At 40.9% G+C, this 25,500-nt stretch overlaps 1 protein-coding gene across 1 annotated transcript in view; it reads right to left on the bottom strand.

Moving 5' to 3' along the window:
• Window positions 1–11,160: 11,160 nt before the first annotated feature.
• The window catches only part of LOC124545374 (citron rho-interacting kinase), a 213,184-nt gene continuing 198,844 nt past the window's right edge, over window positions 11,161–25,500 (bottom strand). The window contains exons 32-34 of the mRNA XM_047124284.1: window positions 24,392–24,553; window positions 24,160–24,304; window positions 11,161–12,246 (exon numbers count right to left, since the gene is read on the bottom strand). Coding sequence (XP_046980240.1) covers window positions 12,084–12,246; window positions 24,160–24,304; window positions 24,392–24,553 — 470 coding nt within the window. The 3' untranslated portion in view covers window positions 11,161–12,083. The remainder of the gene's footprint in view (window positions 12,247–24,159; window positions 24,305–24,391; window positions 24,554–25,500) is intronic.

The following is a 25,500-nucleotide window of genomic DNA, read 5'->3' as shown; positions in this document are numbered from 1 at the left end:
AACTAAAACATTGCTAGAGGAAGTAGTAACTTGACACTGTACTATTATACAGCATTACTAATAACACTGGCACGACCTAAAGACAACATCGATGTACGTAGGCATACCAAAGACATGTTAATTAGTACGGAGATACAAACAAGAGCATAAAGAGAATAATAGAGAATACTTATACTTATTTTGCTATGAGGTATAACTGGAGAATAAGGGAGTTTTGTGTAAGAAAGATAGTATTTGGTACTTTTGCTTCTATCGTGGTTTTGCCACCACGTGTGTCACTACGATGGGTTGCCAATTACTTATGACTATATACTATTTAATGTTTTCATTTTGTCTATGTTTTGTTATCAATTATTTACCAACATACTCCCCTAGAGTTTTGCCAGCACCAGTAATTTAGCATTTGTGTCAATGAGCCTAATATTTCCATGTGTTAATTTGTTGCCAGAGTTACGAGGGTAGTTATTTATTTTGTGGGATTTCAATTATGCGAGAGTAAGTTCCTAAGTATTGCCCATTATTTAAGTTCAAAAATGGTTCAAATGGCTCTGAGCCCTATGGGACTTAACTTCTAAGGTCATCAGTCCCCTAGAACTACTTAAACCTAACTAACCTAAGGACATCACACACATCCATGCCCGAGGCAGGCTTCGAACCTGCAACCGCAGTGGTCGCCCGTTTCCAGACTGTAGCACCTAGAACTGCTCGTCCACCCCGGGCGGCCATTATTTAAGTTTTTACTAATAATGTTATAGATAAGAAACTATTTTGGAAGGGTAACTTAAGATTTATTCACGCTTTATTTCATTTGTGTTTGAATGCTTATTTGGAGGGAAATGCCACATGTCTCCCCACTGTAGATAATGTAAACAGAGTGAATACCTCCACAGGTCAAGAGATTTTGGTTGTATGTCTTGTTCGTTACATAAACCAGAGGGCAACCAATCCCCTCCGGCTCATTTTCGTGCCCCAGCCCATTCCATGTACTTCAATCTTTTATGTCAAAGAAGAATTCATGAGAAGTGTTCCATGCTCTCTGATGATTGCTGTTCAAGCACTGTCAGACGCGAACCACGTCTAGCTCGCAGTTTAACTGCCAGTAAGCGGAGATCTCAGTTCAAAACCTGACATTATTCTTCCACTGTATTTTCTGACGGATCACCGACTACTGAAGCAGTAGTAGTTAACTGTGTGACGTGTCTCAGGGCACTGCGATATATCCAAGGATAGATGTGAGTTTTAAGCAACTAGCTGGGCCCGATGAGGCCAGCACCAAGGAGTTAGAGAGACGGCAAATTTAGACGCAAAAAGATGAGAGGATGAAGCTGACACATTTGGTCGTGCGCCAAAGTTGTTGAGAGACGTTGAGTTTTAAGAAAAAGTACATAGCTATCTTGGAATCACAGTATTGTCGTATAAACGGTTAAGTAGGTGATACCGTCGTGTCAATGATGCACCATACACCATAACTTCATACAGGAAAAGTATTTCCTCCAGGGTCGTGTACCTTACACGTTCCGGTTAGCGCCCGCAGAGCACCCAGCTGATTGGCTTACTCTTTCAGATTTCGGTTTTGTAAATCGATCGCCTACCTGTCTCTTTTATCTGTGTGTCATTGCCTTTTGTATTTCAATAAGACTACTACAGTCAGAATTTCTCTGTTGTCACTGTGCTCGGCCTTCGGGGCCTCTCTAGCATTTGTCCTGCATCCTGCCTACTTTAAGGCTATTCATGTATTGTAATCCGAGGCTCAACCAGTGTCAGTGTACAACTGCGGTAACACTGCCTCCTTCCCCACCCCCCCCTTTTCCCTGGTGAGAGGGTTAAGCAGAATTGCTTCACAGCACTGCTACCCTCTACTTTTCCCTGGCATCAGAGTTAAGCAGAGCTGTTCCTCAACCGACAACACGATCATACATTCGCACACTAGTAACCCCGGTTATTTGACACTGTCCTCCCATACTAGCACTTCCTACTGTCGAGGCTATGCGACTTTCATAGTCCCGGACAACGAGATACCCCAATCCCAATCCCAGTTTAGTAGAGGCCAAATTTCGTTGACTCAGTTCCTTACTCTCCTGCTAGGCTGGCGGTAGGCAACTGATTCTGCTGTGGAAGTCCCTGTGGACGGTATGCCCTACTGCCGTATTAGTTGCTGCAGATATTTTTACCCTACTGCCGGGTCAACATTTCTATTCTGTCTTTTTCCTTTCTTCTGTCAGGGAAGGGTAGCTTGGCTATACCTTCCGGTAGGACCATGAGAACTAATATAACCTTGTATATTAGACACGTTTTTCCAGCCATTTTATGGAGGTATCACTCCTACCTTGATTGCAGTGGCCCATTAACTACTTTCTGAGGTCTTGCCTTTGGGAAAAATCTGCGTTTCGGCTAGTTATCCGAGCAAGTGTCCGATCACCCAGTAGACGTGTGTAAGATCTTATATCTTTGTCCCCTGCAACTAGTGGATATCACTGCTGAATCCGTCTTCTCACTCTGAATCACACAAATACGTTCATCGGGTGCAGGAGCCCAAAACATGTGGAGTTTCCATTCTGCAAGTAATCGAGAGTGCAAAGTACAGTCAGCACAGTAAACGGCGTCAGTATGCTTTATTTCCCTCTCGATCTTGGATTCACCGCTTACTTCCTGCACAGCGCAGTGACGTAGTGCAAGAATCGGTCTTGAAGTCATCTGCTGCACGCTGCTCTGACGTAGCTGCCGCACTGACCCCCGCCCACGTTATTAGTGCTACCACGATGTTACATACTATCCTTACATCTACAGTGTTATAAGCAGTTCTAACTTGTCTCAAATTTCACTCATCCCATAACAGCATCTGCACTCTTGCTGGTCACTCAGAAGTAACATCACAGCAGCACTACTTAGTTTACCGGCCACTTGGGCCATATCATTTTATTCTTTGCAGTGCTAGCCGCATCCATTCAAACAAAACTCCACTTATTTATGTTCTCACCTGTCGTGACGTAACATGGCAGCAAATACCGAACTCCTGACTGAAATGCTAATTCTGCCCTCATTGGAGAATTTCGAGTGTGTGATCGTACCGACTCGTGCACAGGACGCAACGTGGTGTAAATGCGCAATGCACTGGTTTGCTTATCGGTCGCGCTATCCAATATGCTGCGTACCACATGCTATTTATCATTACCTGTCTAGGAATCCCCCAAGCTAGAGCTGAGTCTCAAGAGATCACAGCTTAGCAACTAATCTACCAAGTATTTTCTCAATAGTGTTACAAAGAAACGTGCAATTTTCTTTTGCAATTGATGACTTTAAACGGAACACAGGGTAACAACGCATTTTTCAGAACTGAAAATGAATAACAAATACATGTTTGTAACCACGCATTATTTCCTTCTAAGTAACGCTTCCGCCTATTGCACAACATTAGTGTTTACCATCTCACATCTTGTCCTACCGCCACCAACTTCAATGTCAAGCACCTTGTATACTGCGTAGTTCGCAGTTCAATTGCCATTGACTTGAAAAATCGCTTACCCAACTCATTGCTCAGCAAATACTTCGCCTCCACTTCATATAAAGGGAGATCAGCTTTCCTTGTAACCTTCAGTCACCTCTTTTGCACTGTGTCTGCAAGTCCTATTGGTGTGCACATTATATCTTCATTCACTACTCTACACTCAAGGTAATGAAACAAATGATTGTCATTTTTTCTGTCATTCATGCAACGTATTTTCGCCATTCTGGACTGCCGGAAGGATTTCAGACCATCATTTGTTTCCAGATTTTGGACATTTGGAATTACGTGGATGCAAGTGCTCTGCTACCTGGCCTATTACATTTGCCATTTCATTGTCCTCAACTATCACTGCACCATGAAGAGGATACTTCTGCTGCCTGCTATTTGTGTGGTTTCCAGTGCCCCACCGTTCACGAACCACCTATCGGTGTCAGGTATCATGTTTGTGAAACTCAAAAGTCCGTAGTATACCCCACATCATCTATTGATTAACACAGTACTTGATACTATGCCCCTCATAAAGGAAGAGTTAGCGTTGCAACAAACTGCCGATCAAATGTTAGGATACGAATCATTGCTTGTACAAACAGGTCAGAAGAAAGCTTTACTGCTATTACGTGACCTTAGGCAAAATATCGATCACCTTCAATGCGAACTGCGTAGTATAGTTTCAAGTGTACCAGACCCACGATTAAAACGTGCCTGGTTCAATGCCGGAGGTGCCTTACTCAAAACTGTGTTCGGAGATCTTGATCATAAAGATACCCAACATTGGAATAAAGAAATCAGACAAATTGACAAGTTTTCTCAACGGAACCATGAGATGTTATTATGCCAACAAGTACGATTAATGCACATTGAAGAAAATCTGTTATCAACCACCAGGCAAATATGCAGTGTTGCAGCTATGATACTTCACCAATATGAATCTTTTAAGAACTCTGTGCAACAGGACTTCGTGACTATACAAGTTGAGATATCCAACCTTACGCTAAACTTTGAAGTATTTGATGCCATACAAACGCTATCACATAATGTGCAGACTACCCAACTGCTACTTGTCAATTTACGTGTCACAATACAACTAGGATTGCGAGGAATGCTGAGTCCAGAACTTTTACCTCCCAAACAATTTATTCAAGTACTGCAGAATGTTACCACCGATTTGCCACCGTCAATGCGTTTAGTGCTGCCCATACATGAAGCTACGTTACCCGATTATTATGCTATGGCTACGACACAATTATTAAAACACGCCAACACCCTAGTTCCGTATACTTATACCCCTTGCCTGTTCGTATTGTTAGTTTTGAGTGTTACAAGATACGCGTGCTCCCTGTTGTGTGGTCAGCAACCAGACAGTATATACACTGGAATACAGCAGACATTCTGGTCATTAGTCCGGATCGCCAAAAATATACTACAATGTCCCAAAATCAGTTGAAAGAATGTGTACATGTTCATGATTTCATGTCCTGCGAAACCGCCCTTCGAAACCATCCTACAGGATGTGAGATTAGTCTTTTCTTGGGAAAGCGTCAATCGCCACCCTGTTCATGAATTGTCATTCGCCTAATGGAACCCTGGTTTAGGACAGTTAGCACAAACCTCCTATACGCAATAGACCAACCTACGATATTAGCACTTCATTGCTATGAACATAATTTCAAGTCGCAAACATACGAGATAGAAAACTCAAACAGCGGATTTTTAGCAAACAGTTCCTATTGTGATGTTATTACACCACTTTTAACCTTTCATCGCAGTATGGCTTACTCTGTCAGTATACATGCCCATTTACGTATGTTTTTTCTACCTGAAAGTTCATTCGTGGTTCCTTTGTCAACTGAATTACCTGCTTTATCTAATATATCGAATGATCACCTTTTGATGTCAATCGATGACCTTTAAAACATGAGAGAGGACAAATTTCTAACGATCGCCTGTTAGCACATTTAAGTGAATGGCAGACAGCCACTAATCTACATACAACTATTATACCCAGTCACTGCGATTTTTATTATTGTACTGATATGGATATTGTATAGAAAGGGATTCTGTAAACAGTTACGACCATCCCCTCCAATAGCATAACAACCACAGTCTCATGGCGAATATCGCCCATGATTTGAAAGAAAAAATCATGCAACACAGTGAAGTGCTTCCTTAGTGTTAATCCCCTTTTTAATTGTGTGTAAAACATGTGAACCTCCCCTCATACCCCACTGCGCTGAGTTCCAGTGGACAGGCCTGGCCACTACCATGCCCCCTTCTAGTTGGCAGCTTGTGCGCTGCCCGCTGAGAACAACGCAATGCGCCGTGTTGCACCACTCAGCCTTGTGTGTAACTCCGGTGGTGATACGTATATGTTTTTAAATTCATTTAAGAGACAAAGACACTTGGCATGTACCCCTTGCGTCAAACCATTATTTTCCAATGTGTTTTATTCAACTTGTTAACTGATGTAATTTTGTTTTGATGTTTTATAATATTTATTCCTTGTTCTTGTGTAAACATAATATTGTTGAAGTGTGTAAACCCCTTTGTGACTCCTAGGAGGTCTCCAAAGTCTCTACTCCCACCGTAGTTTAAGGCCCCTGCCATCTTCCGTGGGAACCTTTAACAATCAAATAATGTCTATTTCATCTTTGCAAACTAAAATTGTCAATATTTAAATAACAATCACGTTGAGCAAAAACACACGTTTTCTGCTCTCATGGAAGGGGGAGGAGTGTAAGGTTGAGCCAGATAGTAGGGGACTCCATATTTTATTTCAAAAGGTTTATTTCATTTTCTTGTTATGGTCAAGAATTAGCTGGTAGCTTCAGCTGCCCGTAATTTTCTCGTCCCAAGATCTGATAGCAGCATGTCAGCACTGAGGTGGGCAATCTCGATCACGCACCTCCCTCGTGTGCTGACAAGATGATGCCGCTTAGGTGAAGCTGACCAGGCCATGCTCTGGAACTTTCCATGCCACCCCCGCGGTTTTCTTGGCTCCTGACCAATCAGGGCAGAGGAAGCCGCATGGCCATGCTGGAGGTACCCTGCCGCCCGATGGCCGAAATACTCTCTCTGCTGTGTGCCCTATAGCTGTGATCATCATCTTCCCTTCCCGGTGCTGTGGCGCCAATGACTTTGTTTCTGTAGCTGCCACGCCATTCAGACTTGTCCAAATGGCAGCCACCACTTTTCTTTAACTCCGCCAAAGTTTGATGTGAACTATGTTTCACCCATCACTATGTCTTGGCTCACCCTTGCCTCCCCAGGCCTGACTCATGTTGCCCATTATAATTTTTGGTTTTTCTGCCAATAAATGGCCTCATTTCAAGAAAATAACACTGTCTTTCAATATGCCTTGGCCGCTCCCAACAGAGCCGTTCCTGCACAGCAGCAGGGCAAGTATCCAGACAGACAGTGCGATGACATCTGAGACACTGTGGACTGTCTGCACGGCAATAGTTATTGTGACTTCCCTTGGCATTACAGCAGAGAGGGGTGCACTGACAGTGGTCTGCCCAATGACAGCCCTGGGCACGGGACTGACAATATGACATCTTTACAGATGAGTCCCTGTACTGCATACAGGATCACAATGAAGGTGGATGCCCCACAGAGAATGAACTTTGCGAGATTACATTTATCATATACACCCAGCATTCGTTGTTAAAGTACAGGCTTTTATTGGGTACACAACTTTATCACAACTGGTTCATTTAGCCAATGTGGACAACAGGCATTATATTTCTGATGTGTTTTGGGCTGTTGGATGTGTCCTATTTTTGAGGCCTCCAGGATGTTATCTTTCAACAAAATAGCGGTAGACTGCACTTTGCCCGTGCTGTTCTGATCTACCTCGATACGGAGGGCTTTCGACTGCTGTCCTGGCCAGCACATTCTCCAGATCACTCACCCTTTAAAACTATACTGTCACAGGTTGCCGAAACTGGCACACTACCAGCACCACTATTTGCCAACCACTATGACTGATGAACTCTGGCTTTCAGCTGAAGCAGCATGAAGTGTTCTATCCCTATCAATTCAACTTTATGCCCATCCTGTCCCTGCCAGAGCTGGTAGGTCTCAGCACAGAATTTTCCACCCTGTCTACCTCTTAATCACTGTCCTTCCTATTACACTGTATGAGCACAATTAAAAGTTTACCATCTGCTATTATTCCTGGAGTTCCAATTTTAATAGTCAGCAGTATATGTGAGAACAACTTGGAACTTGCAACTAATTTCCCTTGCTGTACAAGCCTTTGTCCAAAAGTTTCAGCAGATTAAGAAATGAGCTATTGCATTTATCTCTCAAAGCTCTTCAACGAGTTGCTGTACCTGTCCCACGTTGGGTCCTATAGCAGCAGTGTCTCCTTAGCAGCAGGACCAGAAACCATTTAACACATTGACTGCCACATACTCAGTGATGGATGTTTTGTGGCCCGGCACATGGCGTTAGCTTCTAGTTTCTGACTAGTTTCGAATGTATTTGTTCATTTGCATAGCACAATATTTAAACATTTTGAGGTGTTCTCAACAGTTCACATTTGGACATTGTGCCCTTTCATGCTACAAGCTACTGTGCACCAAGTCATCTGTTAGCACAAAAAAAAAAAAAAAAAAAAAAAAAAAAAAAAAAAAAAAAGAGGATAAATTTGAAATTATTTCATTAACCACATGAGAATGACACAGGTAATGGTGTGAAAATAAATAATTACATTCAAAACTAGTGACTAGCTGAAATGTGAATGCAATATGGGCAATTGGTGTACTCCTAAAATGAATTTTTTGAGCTGGGACCACTGACTCTAGCAAGTGGTATTCCAGCATTAACAATTTAGTCTCACACATACTGTGAGACTAGATTTAATTCTCTGTTGTGTAAGTGTATGGATAATGACATAACATACCTACTAAATTCAACACATTTATCTACAAGCCAACAATTTTCATGTAGTGTAACACTCAAATAACACATTAGTCAAGTGCTGCCCTAATAATCCTGACCTAGAACAGAGAAGAAGCTAAATTTATCAATATTCTGTTAATATGACAGTCTTTATGAGGTTGATTGTTCTGTCTCATAAACAAAATGTTAACGTCCCCACTCCTTATTAGCTGCTTTATTTATATAACGATTACTTTTAATGGGATAAGTGGTAATTATGGGACTGGACATCATCCTTTATTTTTTCAAACATCACAAGAGTTCCAAATTAGAGAAAATATCTAAAGATTGCTGCCATGGTTGTTTGTACCAGTCTCAAGTATTAACCTACTTCCAGAATGAGGTTTTCACTCTGCAGCGGAGTGAGCACTGATATGAAACTTCCCGGCAGATTAAAACTGTGTGACAGACTGACTCAAACTTGGGACCTTTGTCTTTTGTGGGTAACTGCTCTGATGGTAGAGCAATTGCCCATGAAATGCACAGGTCCCGAGTTCGAGTCTCGGTCTGGCACACAGTTTCAATCTGCCAGGAAGTTTCATTAATCTACTTGCTTGTTTTTACCATCTTCGTGTGGCAGGGCTACACATTTAAAGTAGTGTTTTGGTAGTTCTGAAAGGCACTGTTTCCTTATAGCGTGTAATAGATTATGTGAACCAACAGTTAAGAGTGTAAGTTTTACCCACTAAACTAAAGTAATAACGTATTCCTGAAGATGCGCACATTCACTGATGATAAATGCTTTTACACAAGTCAATTATAAAAATGAATAGAAAACCACCTGAATCAGTATTTCATGTTACTGATTATCGGTTTCAATCTGCTCAGTAGATCATTTTCAGATCCAATTTGGGGAAAGGGGAAAAAGATGATAATATGAAAATAACATAAATGTTATCTTGCAAACAATACCATCAAAGGTATCAAGGTGTAAATAACATCAAAACATTATGAACCCAGAAATAGCAGATGCTACAACATACAGTTTGTTAACAGTGGTATGAATTACATAAAACTAAAAGTGTTTTTTCCCATTCTCCATATGAACCATGGACTCTGTCGGGGTGGGCTGGCTTGAAAGCCTCTACTATACAGGTAGCCATACAATAGGTGCAACAACACTGGAGGATTATCTGAGGAGAGACCAGACAAATCTGCGGTTCCTCGAGAGGGGAATAGCTTTTTCAATAGTTGCAGGGGCTACAGTCTGGATGACCGACTGATTTGACCTTTTAATGTTAGCCAACATGGCCTTGCTGTGCTGGCAGTGCTAACAGCTGAAAGCAAGGGTGAAAGTACAGCTTTTATTTATTCCTAAGGGCATGCAGTTCTCATGTGTGGTTTGATGATGATGGTATCCTTTCAGGTAAAATATTCCGGAAGTAAGATAGTTTCCCCACTTGGTTCTCTGGGCAGGGACTTCTCAGGAGGATAGAGTAATCAGGAACAACAAAACTGGCATGCTATGTGTTGGAGAACTGAAAGTTAAGATACCTCAATCAGATAGGGAGATTAGATAATTTAAAAAGAGAAATGGATAAGTTGAAGTTAAATACAGTGGAAATTAGTGAAGTACGATGGTAGGAAGAACAGGTTTTCTGAGCAGGTAAGCACTGGATTTTAAATACAAAATGAAGTAGAAGTTATAATACGGGAGTAGGTCTAACATTGAATAATAAAATAGGAATGTAATAATAAAATTGGAATGTGGGTAGTGAATTTGTTATTGTAGGTAAGATATACATGAAGCTCACACCCACACAGTAGTGCAAGTTTATATACCAACTACCTCCATACATAATGAAAAGTTTTTTTGAATGATTTCATGATGCATTCAGCTGCCATTCTTTTATTTCATGTAGGATTGTTCAATTTCAAGTATTTTATGGCTTTTTCTTTAGTAGTAAATTATGTCACTTATGTCCTTGCATCTATGACTGCAAGTTATGCTCATAAAATGAATTAGAGAGGTTTTATGCTATTTTAGGAGCAAATTACTTTCGAGCAGTTGATGCAAAGTTAAATATCCGTGGTCATCTCATACCGATTACCTCTTTGACTCTTTTCAATGGGGCTATCAGAATTAATGTTGCAACATATATAAATGGCACGTGTCTGCTAATGGCCTAAACAAATATTTATTTCATTAATATGAAATACATCTCAAACTGTACACATTACACATTTGGAGAAATGGCTACGCAATGCCATTATCATATTAAGCGTATGTGGTGGAGGATTCAGAGTTTTGGAACATTTGCACAATCAGGCGTAATTAAAACACACAGTAATATCGATTTTGCTTAAGAATGTGTTACAACATGGTCACTTTCTGTCACCATTTGTGACTACGATTGTATTGTATTGTATTGTATTGTATTATGTGAACTCTGAACTATCAAACGGAAAAGTACAGGCTGGAAAGGATAGAACTCTGCTCACCATAAAGATGACACACTGAGGTGCAGATGGTCACAACGAAAAGACTGTTAAAGATTAAGCTTTCGGCTAAGGCTTTCACCAGAAATAAAAAACACGCCCACATTCACACAAGCAAGCACACATTGCATACACTTAAGAGCACTTTCTCTGGCTGCTCAGGCAGATACATTAAGGATGGTATATTGCATTCTCAGAAATATAATTCCAACAGGATTTGTGTGGCAACAAATTAACATTTTAATATTTCTTTACATAACAGATGTAGGGAAAGAAACTGTAAATGTTAAGTGTCACATTTATTTACAAAATTACATACAATTTTAAAACTGATTTCAAAAAGAGTCAAGGCTAAACTTTTGTTAAATAAAAAGAGGACTACAGTCTAGTGACAAACATGTAAAGCTTAGTTTGATTTTATTATCACAAGGCATGACACAATAAATTAGAACACTTATTTTTTACAGAACTATTCACATACACATAGCACAGAACAATAAAATTCCTCCATAGAATACTGGCTGAAAGGCACAAACCAGTTCAAAGGTATCATAATGACGTGCAGACAAGTTGGGTTCTTCAGGCCTTGGCAAGCGTTTGTTAGTTCAGATTTGAATGAGGACATTGTCAATCACAATAAGGGAACATTTTTGCTTGTAGAAAAAAATCCTCCTGAAGGCAACTCTACCCTGATATATAGCTCCTTAATTACAACAAATAAATGGACCAAAAGTTATTTGAATTATAAAGTCACAAGGGGAACCATTAATGTGTGTGTGCTGCATGCGATAAAATTATGTCCAAATGTGTCTTACGCATAAATCAGAACAATTTTTTATACTTAACATTAATATCATAGATAAACAATTGAACAGTCATCATTAAATTATTTAGCAAACACTGTCACTATACAGGTTTCAGTTTTACCACCCTCGTTCCATCTACTCACTGATATCAAGAATCATTGTCAGTTATCACTAAAAATAACATCACATTCTGATTTCTAAAAGGCGTATCTGTGAGTATAGCTGCAGGACAGTTTTAGTCTTTTGGTAACTCACTCCCACTTTGTGAGAATATATACATGTAACTTTCCTGCACTGAATGTAGAACAAGCTGATTTTTAGCAAAGCTGGGCATCATGAAGTGATAGTTCAGAACATGGAACCAATAAGATTAAATAATGTATCATAATTTAGAGCATAGTCTGGGGATGACTCTTGAAGCGCACAGTTTTGTTCTGTTGCTCACTGGAATCACTTTCTTCTCCTGCATCAACAATATTCTCTAGTGACTGTTCAATGGAGGATGTGAAGCTGAAGTCTGACCCAGCAACATCATTTGTTCCCCCACTTGCTCTGAAATCAGAGGAAAAGAAATGATGCATTCTTCATCAGTAGTATGTTTTATTCATACTAGTACCCCCCACCATAGACCAGAAACATTATAGTGGTAAACTGTAAAATGTATAACATTACCTTCAATGAATCCTGCAGAGTGGACACTGTTACAAGGAAAAGTCATGGACATACATTTTATTTAAATGTAACAACAAAATGACTTCTTAGCAAATATTATTATTATAGTGCTGACAAATGCAGTATAATTTAGAACAAATTTTAAGAGTTCTCTTGTTAAGTTACTTTTCAGTGGAGAAGTAGTAGCTTCAAGACCAATAATTGCCCAAACTCAGCCAATCTCCACTACACTACTTACAAAACACATAACAGTATATGGCAGGCTGTTGAATGGCTGCATATTGATGTATCCGAATTCCTGTACTCATTTAAGCCTTTCAAGTCTTTGTAGCATTTTTTTATCATCTCACTGTTATATTCATGGTTTTCATTACTATTTTTCTTTTTAGGAGAGAAATATTGGTAATAATAAAGGAATTATAAGTATATAATCTATATGTTGTGAAGTAGTAGTCAAATATCAAGGTTTCCAAACATCTAAAGCAATGAGTGATCAGAAGTACATATACAAGACTGAAAATTGTACCAAGGTATCAGACGAAATCACCTTTGAGAGCTACTTGATGTGTGTATACTGTACCTGGTACCTCTGAAGGAGGGTGGCTGAAAGCTTTTTGATACTATAGCTCTTTAGTTTCTCCTAGTGTATTTTACAACAAAATAAATTTAAAAAGATGCTGTGACTTACCAAACGAGAAAGTGCTGGTAGACACACACTTTTTTAATATATTTTTCCCATGTGGTAATTTTTTAAATCTATTTTTCCCATGTGGTAGTTTCTTTCTATTATACTTACAACAAAATAACCTAGACTGCACTGCCAGTTATCAGTGTTAAAAGAGCACAATTTTTTTTGTGACTGGACACAAGGGTCACTAGGGAGTGTCGAGGGTGATACTGTAATTTGCAAGGCCAGAGTGTATTAAATACCCAGATAATGGAAGAAATCTTAAAATGGACAGTATACTTCATAGAGGTAGAGCGGAAAGGTAGCGTGGGGAGGGGGGGATGAGAGCAGCGCACACACAACAGCAGAGAGTGGGCAAAGTCCACGTTGCCGAACTTTGTGGCTGTGGACAACAGTTAGGCTCGTTTGCCTATGGTACATCTTATTATATGTTCAAATCTACAAGAGGAATAGTAAATATTAAAACCAATTTCGATCAATCGTCATGAGAGAAATATTAATTCACGTTTTGACCACATTGCATCCATTGCTCCGCAGAATTACTCCACGTGACACCAAGAGGCGAGAAGAGTTGACGTAGCTTTGTGAAGAAGTCAAGAACAATTTTTCTCAAAATGACAATTGTATAATGACCAGATCACTGAAACTGCTTGCAATAATTATCACTTATTGAGATTTGAACTGCATTATAAGTAAAAAATTATTACACAACAAAATTAACTTCACGCACGTACTGAAATCATTATATTTGCTTGACAACTGCTTCTACTGAACAGAATTTTTAAAAATGTGTGAGGTGTGTGTGGATGAGTGTGACTGTAATTACTGCCTGTAGAAAAGACTAATGCGAAACATTATAGTAAAAATGGTCAGCAAGTAGTCATATTTTTCACTGTTAACTGATATTATGAGTGCAAACTGACTTGTTCAACATTACAGTGAGAGACCACATTGAACAAGCAAACAATTAATAATCATCTGTGAATAACTCCAGGGAATGCTGAACGATAACATCAAAAATGACAGATATCTCAATAAGTAACAGTTACTGTCATTTTAGGACCTAATCTAGTTTGTGCCTTGAAAATCACAGGGGTTTACAAGTGGAAATATCGGACTTATGACTAATTAATCTAGCTGAATTCTCGTGTGTTATTAGAGCACACAACATGGTGGGAGAGGCTTCTCCTTGGGCAATATGTTGAATATTATAGTCTGCATAATTCAAAGGACATGAAGTCCTAATCAAAAAGGCTAGGAAGTTCTCATTGTTGCATATGCAACTGATATGTTAACAAACACTAAGTCACGAGTCTTTAAAACCAAGAAATAATATTACTTTTTTCCAAAGTCTACATTGTAATACCATCGTCACTTCTATTTGAGTCTGTTTCCAAACAATCTGGTTGTGAATTTACGGTTATAGGTTCTAGGCTTACATCCATCATTGCTTACCTGTCAAATTATTCTTTCTGAAGCTTTTCAGCATACTGCACAGACTCTGCAAATGCTACAGGTGGGATGTTGTCTGTTATCTTGAATGTTTCTCCCCCCCCCCCCCCCCCCCCCTTCCACATAGCCTAATCCTTTGCCAAAATTAATTCCATGGGGCTACACTAACAATGACATGTGGTAACCGCAAAACTGCGTGACCCTATACATGTGCAAGGAAGCCAACACTGTACATTCTTTCACATGATTCTTATAAATTAGTGAGCTGCAGGAGATTGGCACAAGTCTGGTTTATATGTCCTTAATATTGTTATTTTTAAGCCAGGGAAAGATTTCTGCTTTTCTGGTGTTTGTGCTTGGTGTTTACTCTGTAACTGGTGAATTATAACTGTCAATGACCACCTTTGAAACAAGGTATGACAAGAATTGTGAATCACGTCACGAAACTGCTAGCATTCATTTCTGAAAGGAAGTTACTGCTGTTTTTCTTAGACCTAAACAAAAGTTTATTCTCTGAAACAAAACCAGAAAAAGAGTCAGCAGGCAGAATAATTATCCCAGAATCTATTCCGTTGACCCACGTTTCATCGAGGTAATACACTGTTGAACTACCTCCTCCTCTTTTATCATTTATCTTTATATGGGATACAGTTCATGCTGCACCTGTATCACTTCTTTGAACTAAAAACTCTCATCTCAACATATCTGGAACCAACTTCTTTTAAAATTCTTTACATTGACGAAGCACTTACTGTTGAAGCCAATTTCCTCCTGCATAACTGTAAAACGTTTTTGTGATGTTGGACATTGATCTTTCAACGGAGCACTTTAAAACATCACTGTTAAAACCATCCATTTGTGTTACAGGTTCCTTGCGATTTTGATGCTTTCCAGGTGACACAAAACCAACTTTTTCTACAGTTCCTACAGCTCTGGCGCTTTTGTTTACAATTCTCTTTGCAGTTCTCTTGCGAACACCACACGGTTCTGGAGTCCGTTCTTGTGTCTTCAAATGTCAGCAGCAGTAGACCTACTTTCAAACTGACATTTGAAAAAGTTATAAATGCAGCAAAATAATTCCCCTCACCTGCTTGTGAAGCACTTCACCTTTATTGCCATCACCTGACTTTTTTTTTTTTTTTTAGTCGCTCTTAGACATTTACAGATACTTAATCACAGCTATACAGCTGCAAGAAAAAAATAAATAAATAAAAATAAAACATAAAAAAAACAGTTGAATGAATAATTTGGTTGTCGCGAAGCACTGCAACAGTGCAGCATACAGGAGCCAGATTCTCGCTTTCTAGCTGTAACTCGCTGTTAGCGGCTCGGAAAGAAAAGGATTATTATTGTCTGCCAGTGGCTAGTGAAGGGGGATGCACAGAATGGCTGAAAATTGGGCCGCCTTCCTACATGATGCGAACTTTAGGACATAGAAAAAGACTTTCATAAAAAATGTTGAGAATTGACTCACGAGATTGAGGGAGCCACAGTTGCCTCCATGCTGACACAAGTTGACAGCGCACAAATATCTGAATGCTGTGGTAATTCACACACTGGTGCACCTTGTGAAGGTACATCTGTATAAGGATGACAGTGGGGTGGGGGTGGGGTGGGGGGATGGGGAACACACCCAGAAGACATGCAGCTATGCAAGCACATTTGTTGTGATGTGAGAAACAGGCGACTCTGCTAGTGTGCGTTTTGACAGCTATAAAGGTGTGCTGGCCTTGCACAGCTGAGCTCAGAGAGGCCATACGAGCATTGCAGCGTCGTCAATTGATGGCAGCACCTTTGAGTCTCAGTAATTGGCGAACACTCAGTATGAGAAATACCATGACTGCAGAAGAGGGGGCAGGTAAATGCAGGCTCTGTCGCATTATCGAGAAAACCCAGGCACTCCAGTTGTTGGCGGTAAACATGGAGAGGGCAGCTGCCATGGATGAACTGAGTGACCAGCACTGATATTAAATAAGACAAAATTCAATAACAACTGAATCCAACTAATTACAGAAAAAACAGTAATGTAGTTATAAAGAGGAAAATAAGACGAGAGTGCAGGTGAAAACATGCCCTCAATTTAAAAAAGGTAGTTTTTAAATTACAAAATAGTAAAAAGTTTTGTAACTATAATTAACTCTGAAAATCAATATCACACCACCACCCCGTGCGATTTTCACAGACTAAGTGACTACAGACAGGATTCTGAATACTATTCGTAAATAACAGCATATTTTCAAGAAACATTATATATTTTAAATTACAGGCTGAAATACACTTTCCCTTCAGAAGAAGGTGAATTTTAATCTAAATATTTAATAAAATATTAAAAGTACTGGCAGCATTTTGATTATCTGGGGTAATGGGGGAGAGAAGATGCACAAATAATTGAAAAACATGGTTAATCGAGATATTTTCAAACATGTATTTGGAACGATGTCTACTGGATGGGTGGTAGCAGCACAGTTCACAGCCAATGTCTGAATGCTCAGGCGCAGCTCGATGCAGTCGTCTCCGCTGCTGGTCTGACTTTGTGTGAGCAACAGCCCTATTGGCTGGCAATCCGTGCTGCTGATCCCCATGTGCGTAACTTATGTGCTTTTTTAGATGCAGGAATAGTCCGTGCACGAATAACAGTGTATTTAGTTTAATGTATTTTTATTTACTAGCATAAAGGAGGCTAAAATAGCATTTATAATCAGAAAATCCCTATTACTGAAAAAAAAAAAAATTTAACTTGGAGAAAAAACCAAGAACAGCTATGGTAAGATGAGGAAATCTGCATGTGTGAGGAAATTCTGAAAAGTAATGCCTCCAAATTTTTTAACTGATAACTATTAAAGCTTTTCAAACAAAACCAATATTATTAACATTTTACATCTTTATTATTTGTGTCCACACATTTTCAGACCTCTTTTGCTAGAGGACTCCGAATTATAGTGTGTAACATGGTGACGTGTAACTTAACTATGTCGGAGCATGAAAGCTGTATTTGAGTTTTTAATTCGAAAAGTCCATCCACACATGGAGCACCCTGTTGTTCAGCATAGCAATGCCAGACTACACATGAGCAGTGCAACATCTGCAACAATAAGTTGTCTTTGTTTCACTGTCCTTTATCATCCTCCATATAGTCTGGACGTGGTCCCATCCAATTTACATCTGTTCTAAAATTTAAAGAACACCTTAGAGGACTTCACTTTCATAGCAATGATGGGGTCCAAGCAGAGATGAGGTTGTCACTGTGTGAACTAAGTCAAAAATTCTACAATGATAGTATCAACAAACTGGTCCCGCGTTGTAAGAAATGTGCTAATCACAAGTGTGACTACACCAAGAAATAAATAGATGGACATAAAGAATAAAGATGTAGTGTGTTATAACATTTGTTTTCTTTAAAAAGTTCTACAAATTTTCACATAAAAATTCGGAGGCATTACTATGCAGGACACCCTCCTAAATTAGTGTGTAACTGGGAGACGAGGGCGAGTAGAAATCCTTGGGTAACAGAAGAAATATTGAACTTAATTGATGAAAGGAGAAAATATAAAAATGCAGTAAATGAAGCAGGCAAAAAGGAATACAAACGTCTCAAAAATAATATCGACAGGAAGTGCAAAATGGCTAAGCAGGCATGGCTAGAGGACAAATGTAAGGATGTAGAGGGGCTTATCTCACTAGGGGTAAGACAGATACTGCCTACAGGAAAATTAAAAGACCTTTGGAGAAAAGAGAACCACTTGTATGAATATCAAGAGCTCAGATGGAAACCCAGTTCTAACCAAAGAAGGGAAAGCAGAAAGATGGAAGGAGTATATAGAGGGTCTATACAAGGGCAATGTACTTGAGGACAATATTATAGAAATGGAACAGAATGTAGATGAAGATGAAATGGGAGCTATGATACTGCGTGAAGAGTTCAACAGAGCACTGAAAGACCCGAGCCGAAACAAGGCCCCGGGAGTAGACAACATTCCATTAGAACTACTGACGGCCTTGGGAGAGCCAGTCCTGACAAAACTCTACCATACTCTACCATCTGGTGAGGAGGATGTATGAGACAGGCGAAGTACCCTCAGACTTCAAGAAGAATATAATAATTCCAATCCCAAAGAAAGCAGGTGTTGACAGATGTGAAAATTACCAAACTATCTGTTTAATAAGTCACAGCTGCAAAATACTAACCGAATTCTTTACAGACAAATGGAAAAACCGGTAGAAGCCGACATCGGGGAAGATCAGTTTGGATTCCGTAGAAATACTGGAACATGTGAGGCAATACTGACCTTACGACTTATCTTAGAAGAAAGAGTAAGGAAAGGCAAACCTACGTTTCTAGCATTTGTAGACTTAGAGAAAGCTTTTGACAATGTTGACTGGAATACTCTCTTCCAAATTCTAAAGGTGGCAGGGGTAAAATACAGGGAGCGAAAGGCTATTTACAATTTGTACAGAAACCAGATGGCAGTTATAAGAGTTGAGGGACATGAAAGGGAAGCAGTGGTTGGGAAAGGAGTGAGACAGGGTTGTAGCCTCTCCCCAATGTTATTCAATCTGCATATTGAGCAAGCAGTAAAGGAAACAAGAGAAAAATTCGGAGTAGGTATTAAAATCCATGGAGAAGTAATAAGAACTTTGAGGTTCGCCGATGACATTGTAATTCTGTCAGAGACAGCAAAGAATTTGGAAGAGCAGTTGAACGGAATGGACAGTGTCTTGAAAGGAGGATATAAGATGAACACCAACAAAAGCAAAACGAGGATAACGGAATGTAGTCGAATTAAGTCAGGTGATGCTGAGGGAATTAGATTAGGAAATGAGACACTTAAAGTAGTAAATGAGGTTTGCTATTTGGGGAGCAAAATAACTGATGATGGTCGAAGTATAGAGGATATAAAATGTAGACTGGCAATGGCAAGGAAAGCGTTTCTGCAGAAGAGAAATTTGTTAACATCGAGTATAGATTTAAGTGTCAGGAAGTTGTTTCTGAAAGTATTTGTGTGGAGTGTAGCCATGTATGGAAGTGAAACATGGACGATAAATAGTTTGGACAGGAAGAGAATAGAAGCTTTCGAAATGTGGTGCTACAGAAGAATGCTGAAGATTAGATGGGTAGATCACATAACTAATGAAGAGGTATTGAATAGGATTGGGAAGAAGAGGAGTTTGTGGCACAACTTGACGAGAAGAAGAGACCGGTTGGGTAGGACATGTTCTGAGGCATTGAGGGATCACAAATTTAGCATTGGAGGGCAGTGTGGAGGGTAAAAATCGTAGAGGGAGACCAAGAGATGAATACACTAAGCAGATTCAGAAGGATGTACGTTGCAGTAGGTACTGGGAGATGAAGAAACTTGCACAGGATAGGGTAGCATGGAGAGCTGCATCAAACCAGTCTCAGGACTGAAGACCACAACAACAACAACAACAACAACAACAACAACAACTGGGAGAGGCTATCTGGAGCTTATTTCCATGAAGGGAGGATCAATGGTGATGCCAAAGGGATACCACCTCCTGACAGACAGTAACACAGAGATCATTGGAGGGAATAGAGGAACTAGTGGGCTGAGGTACGAGGACTGCAGCCTTGGCAGTTGCATCAGCAGCCTTGTTTCCTGGCAGACCGACATAACTAGGAAGCCTCAAACATCACAAGAGTGAGTATGTGACAGTTTTCCTGGACCCATCACACTAAGGGACGGGCAGTGTACAGCGAACATAGACTTTGAAGGGTGCTGAGAGAGAGTGAGCAGAGGACACAACTGAAAAGTCTGTGTCGCTGGATGTGCTCTGTGGCCTGATACAGGGCGAAGAACTCGACTGTAAATACTGAGCAGGGTGCCAGAAGCCAATATCAAAAGACATGGGTGCCAATGAGACCAGAAACCACGGTAAGTCCCAGAGCCATGAGTGTACACAAAGATACTATCGCAAAGTTCCATGTGAAGGTCATGAAACTGAAGGTGTTAGAGCAAGGCTGGAGTAGTGTCTTAGGAAGCGAATGAAGGCCAAGGATAACATGGGCTGCTACACGAAACCAAGGTGGTGAAGGGTTCACACCCCACAGGAAATGTCGCAGGTAGTGTGAAGTTAAGCTGCCAAAGCAAGTGCCGAAAGGAGACTCCAGGAGGTAACAGAGAAGAGGGATGCACTCCATACTGGCAATCAAAGGAATCGTCAAAAAAGAAGGCATAGGATGGGTGGTCATGCATAGCAGACAAATGGCATGCATACCTGCTGAGGAGAAAGTCACGGCGGTAGGACAGTGGTCGTTCTGCAGCTTCAGCAGACTGACTCTCAACCAGGCTAGTGTAAAAGGCACCAGTGGTCAAACGGATGCCACAAAGGTGGATAGAGTTGAGACGGTGTAAGAGGGACGGATGTGCAGACACACAAACACAGCAACCATAGTTGAGTTTTCAATGGACAAGGGACGGGTACAAATGGAGGAGGGTGGATTGATTTGCACCCCAGGAAGCACCATTGAGGACACGTAGGACATTGAGGGACAGTGTACAGCAGGCTGCCAGGTAAGAAACAAAGGAGGACAAAGTGTATTTCCTATCAAGCATGAGCCCCAGGAACCTTATAGTTCAACCACTGGAAGAGCAACAGGCCAAAGATGTACAGATGATGAGAGAAACCAATTGTGCCACCAGGTAACCACACAGACTGTTTTGTCAGTCGAAAAATGAAAGCCACTGTCGATGCTCCAGGACTAAAGACGATCAGGACATTGCTGAAGACGCCACTCAGTGAGACAGGTCGGTGAAGAAGTGCAATAGATGGCAAAATCGTCAACAAAAATGTAGCCAGAGATTCCGGGTGGGAGACAGGGCATCATAGGATTAATGGCGATAACAAAGAGGACGACGACCAGGACGGCATCCTGAGGCACTCCGGTTTCCTGGATAAAGGTGTCTGACAAAGCAAAACTCACATGCACCTTCAAAACTTGGTCTTTTAAAAATTCCTGAAGAAAACAGGGCAGGCTGGTATGGAAGCCCCATGCAAAAAGAGTACGGAAGATACCAGCTCACCAGAAAGTGTCATAGGCCTTCTCCAAATTAAAAAACACAGCCACAGTCTGGGATTTCTGCAGAAAACCATTCATGACATGTGTGGACAAAGTAACAAGCTGGTCAACTGCAGAAGTATGTGCTTGAAATCCACACTGTGCAGTCGTTAGTAAATTACGAGACTCGAACCACCATACTAGCTGGGCATGAATCACATGTTCCATCACCTTGCAAACACAGCTGGTGAGAGAGATGAGGCAGTACCTAGAAGGTAGGTTTGTGTCCTTACTAGGCTTAGTTATGGGTATGATGGTGGCTCCACGGCAACGTCCAGGAAATGTGCCCTCTGCCCAGATGCAGTTGAACGTATTAAGCAGAAAGTGCTTGCTCGCAAGAGTAAGGTACTGCAACATTTGAATGTGGACAGTGTCCAGCCCTGGGGTGGAGGATCGGGATGAACTGAGAGCATGATGTAGCTCTCTCATAGTAAAGGTGGCATTGTAGCACTCACGATTCGGAGAAGAGAAGAGTATTGCCTGAGCCTCCTCCACTCGTTTCCGATGAAGGAAACCAGGGTGATAGTGGGAGCAGCTCGAAATGTCCGCAAAATGACAGCCCAAGGTGTTGGAGATAGCAATAGAGTCCACAATGACATCATCTGCTGCTGTCTGGCTGGAAATTGCGGAATGGATTTTTGTCCCAGAGAGCCGTTGGAAGTTGGCCCACACGACTAAGGAAGGGTTGGAACTGTTAAAAGAACTAGTGAATGAAATCCAGCTAGCTTTCTTGCAATCCTGAAGAATGCAACGATACTTTGCTTGCCTCTGTTTATAACGAATGTAGTTTGCCATTGTAGGATGGTGGTTAAAAATGTGGAGAGCATGTTTCTGCGTGTGAATTGTGTTGCGGCATGCCTCAGTCCCCCAAGGGACTGGACACGGCGTGGTAAAGAGGAAGTACGAGGAATTGAACGTTCTGCAGCAGTAAGGATAACGTTTGTGAGATATTCCACCTGGTCATCACAACTGGGGAAACCTTGTTCTTTGAAAGTCACCAAGGAGGAGTAAAGCGGCCAGTCAGCCTTAGTAGCCATTTCGGTGTGCACGCAGGTGGGGTAAGTGTCAGCAAATGGATAGCACACGGGAAATGGTCATCTGAGTAGGTGTCAGAAAAAAATGGATCACTAAAGACAGTGGGCAAGCTGGGCAGTGCAGAAGGTTAGGTCCAAATGGGAATAGGTGTGCAAGGAATTGGAAAGGAAAGTGGGTGCTCCATTTAAGGCAGAAGAGATTAAGTTGATTAAGGTGGCCAGCAAAGAGGGCACCTCTGACAGGTCCTGGGATAACCCCAAAGGGGATGATGCACATTGAAGTCACCAAGTAGCAGAAACAGAGGAGGTAGGTGCCCAATAAGGTGAAGTAATTCTGTCCTGTTGACATTGAATGATGGAGGGACATAAATGGTACAGAGGGAAAAAGTCAGTTGAGGAAGGAAAAGGTGGACTGCAACAGCTTGAAGATGGGAAGTGAGGGAGATGAGTTGAGTATGAACGCCATCCCATATGAGCAGAATGGCATGCGGAAGCTCAAAGAGGTCTTGAGGACATAATTTTATTTCCTGTACGCAGAGTATAAGGGGATGCTGTGAGGCTAAAAGCAACTGTAAAACCTCTTTAGGGACCGAAGGCCATGAACATTCCGTTGGAGGACAGTCATGATGAGGAAGAAATGAAAGGGGTGTCACCTCAGCAGCTGCCGAGTGACAGCCTGTGAAGACCAGCTGCTACAGGGCATAGAAGCACGAGGACCCTGCGCCATGAGGTCCACAGCAGCATTGGCTTGGTTGTGCTGTATGTCTGTGGAGTCCAACGCAGAAAAACGGTTGGTGATGCGCAGCGACGACACGGAGGCTGGCCGGGCTAAGGCATCACGTGGCAACACTGTCAAAGAGAATCCTTTGAGTTAGCAAAGGAAAAGACCTTTGGTGGACTTCTTCAAGCCTTTCCGGCTACAGGAAGACCAGTGTGTTGGTTGGCTTGAGGGACGTAGGGAGTCTTTACGGGAGTACTGCTTCAGTCCTTTCCGGCCTGTCGATTGTGAAGCTGGTGGCTTCGCCCTAGACGGAAGAGTTTGATTGCTTGTTGCACAGCTGGATGGGGGGATGGTGACGTTACCATGACACTGGGCAATTTCTCAACCTCAGAGCTGAATTTGAGGTCTCATGTCTGTGTGGCCATATTAGCGCACACTCTGCTGCAGAGTGAAAATCTCATTCTGGAATTTGTATACTACTTTTGTGTTAGATTCTGCCAATGTCCTCCTTCATTCTCTAAGCAATTTTCTACATTCACAATTGCCTCTACTACTATACAGGTTTACACACCGCATTCTATTTCTTTAGCTCCGAAAAGGGGAGCAGCATTTGGTTACGATTAACCAATCAACTCATTTTTTTGCTATCATTTTCAGACTGCAAACTATTTTGGGAAGACAGAGCAGAATACATTGATTTCTAGTAGGTCATTTCAGTGCATTTCATGTAATACTACATACCTGTCTTGTGAAGTAGTAGTAGTAGTAGCAGTAGTAGTAGTAGTAGTAGTAACGGTGCATTTCATGTAACACTACGTACCTGTCTTGTGAAGTAGTAGTAGTAAGACTGGAAGAACTGCCGAGCAAATCTGTTTGAAAGGTGAGAGCAGCTTCCAAATGAATGAGTTCCACTCCACTGCTGGATATGCTAGCTAAACAAACTGCATCAAGCCTGTTTGTCTGTCCTGAAAACACAAAGGAATATCCTCTAAAATCAATACAGCTAATAACATTCAGTGAGTAAAATTAAATGATTCAAGGGAGAAACTCACCCAGGAACCGTGGATTGCTGAAGTAAATAAACCTCTGCTCTGGATAATTTATTATTGTCGAATCATCAGGATCATCTTTGGAGCGTCTGAAAGACGCATGTGATAATCTCATAACTTCAACACAACCAAAGTGGAAAATAAATAAATATGGCTTGCAGAAACCTGTCAACAGAGAATTTAATCCATTTATTTATTCTCCATAGACAAGGAAAAATTTATTTTGGATTGTGGGCATATGTTTACATTCACAACTTTGTGGAAACAATAACAGAAATTCAGCACATCAATTACTTTGAAACAATGTGGTGCATGAAGATAATTACTCCTCTGAGAAGAATTCTCTAATACTCAAAAAGCACTTACTAGTAACAAATCCCTTCAGTGTCACTTCGATGCAGCTTAATTACAAAAATTTTAAGTATGGTACATGTTTTTATATAATTTGATCCCCTTGTAATAGGTGTGGTTTTTGACTGTTTTTGTGCTATGCCTTGTCACAATATTTCCTAGTGTTTTTTGAATGATTTCATGATGCCTTCATATGCTATTCTCTTTCATGCACGACTGCTCAATGTCGGCATTAGGCCATTTTCAAGTATTTAAAATGGAAGCATTATACATTAGTGACACGGTGATTTTGACATAGGAACAAGTCATATACACAGATATACTAGGCAGATTATAACTTACTTTATGGATGATTCTTTCATAGTATATTATGCCATGTATGTCCTTGCATATAATTGTCATGAAATAAATTAGAAAGGTGTTTTGCTATTTTAGGAGCATGTTACTTAGAACAGTTGTCCCTTCCCTAGTGTTACAAATACACTATATGATCTAAAGTATCCAGACACCTGGCTGAAAATGACTTGCAAGTTTGTGGCACCTCCATCGGTAATGCTGGAATTCAATATGGTGTTGGCCCACCCATTAGCCTTGATGACAGCTTCTACTCTCGCAGGCATACGTTCAATCAGGTGCAGGAAGGTTTCTTGGGGAATGGCAGCCCATTCTTCATGGGGTGCTGCAATGAGGAGAGGTATCAATGTTGATCAGTGAGGCCTGGCATGAAGTCGACGTTCCAAAACATCCCAAAGGTGTTCTAT

This window comes from Schistocerca americana, chromosome 8, assembly GCF_021461395.2.
Source record: "Schistocerca americana isolate TAMUIC-IGC-003095 chromosome 8, iqSchAmer2.1, whole genome shotgun sequence".
In the NCBI taxonomy this organism is placed as follows: Eukaryota; Metazoa; Arthropoda; class Insecta; order Orthoptera; family Acrididae; genus Schistocerca; species Schistocerca americana.
Note: the sequence above shows the minus strand (reverse complement) of the source record. Positions and strands in the feature narration are given on the sequence as shown.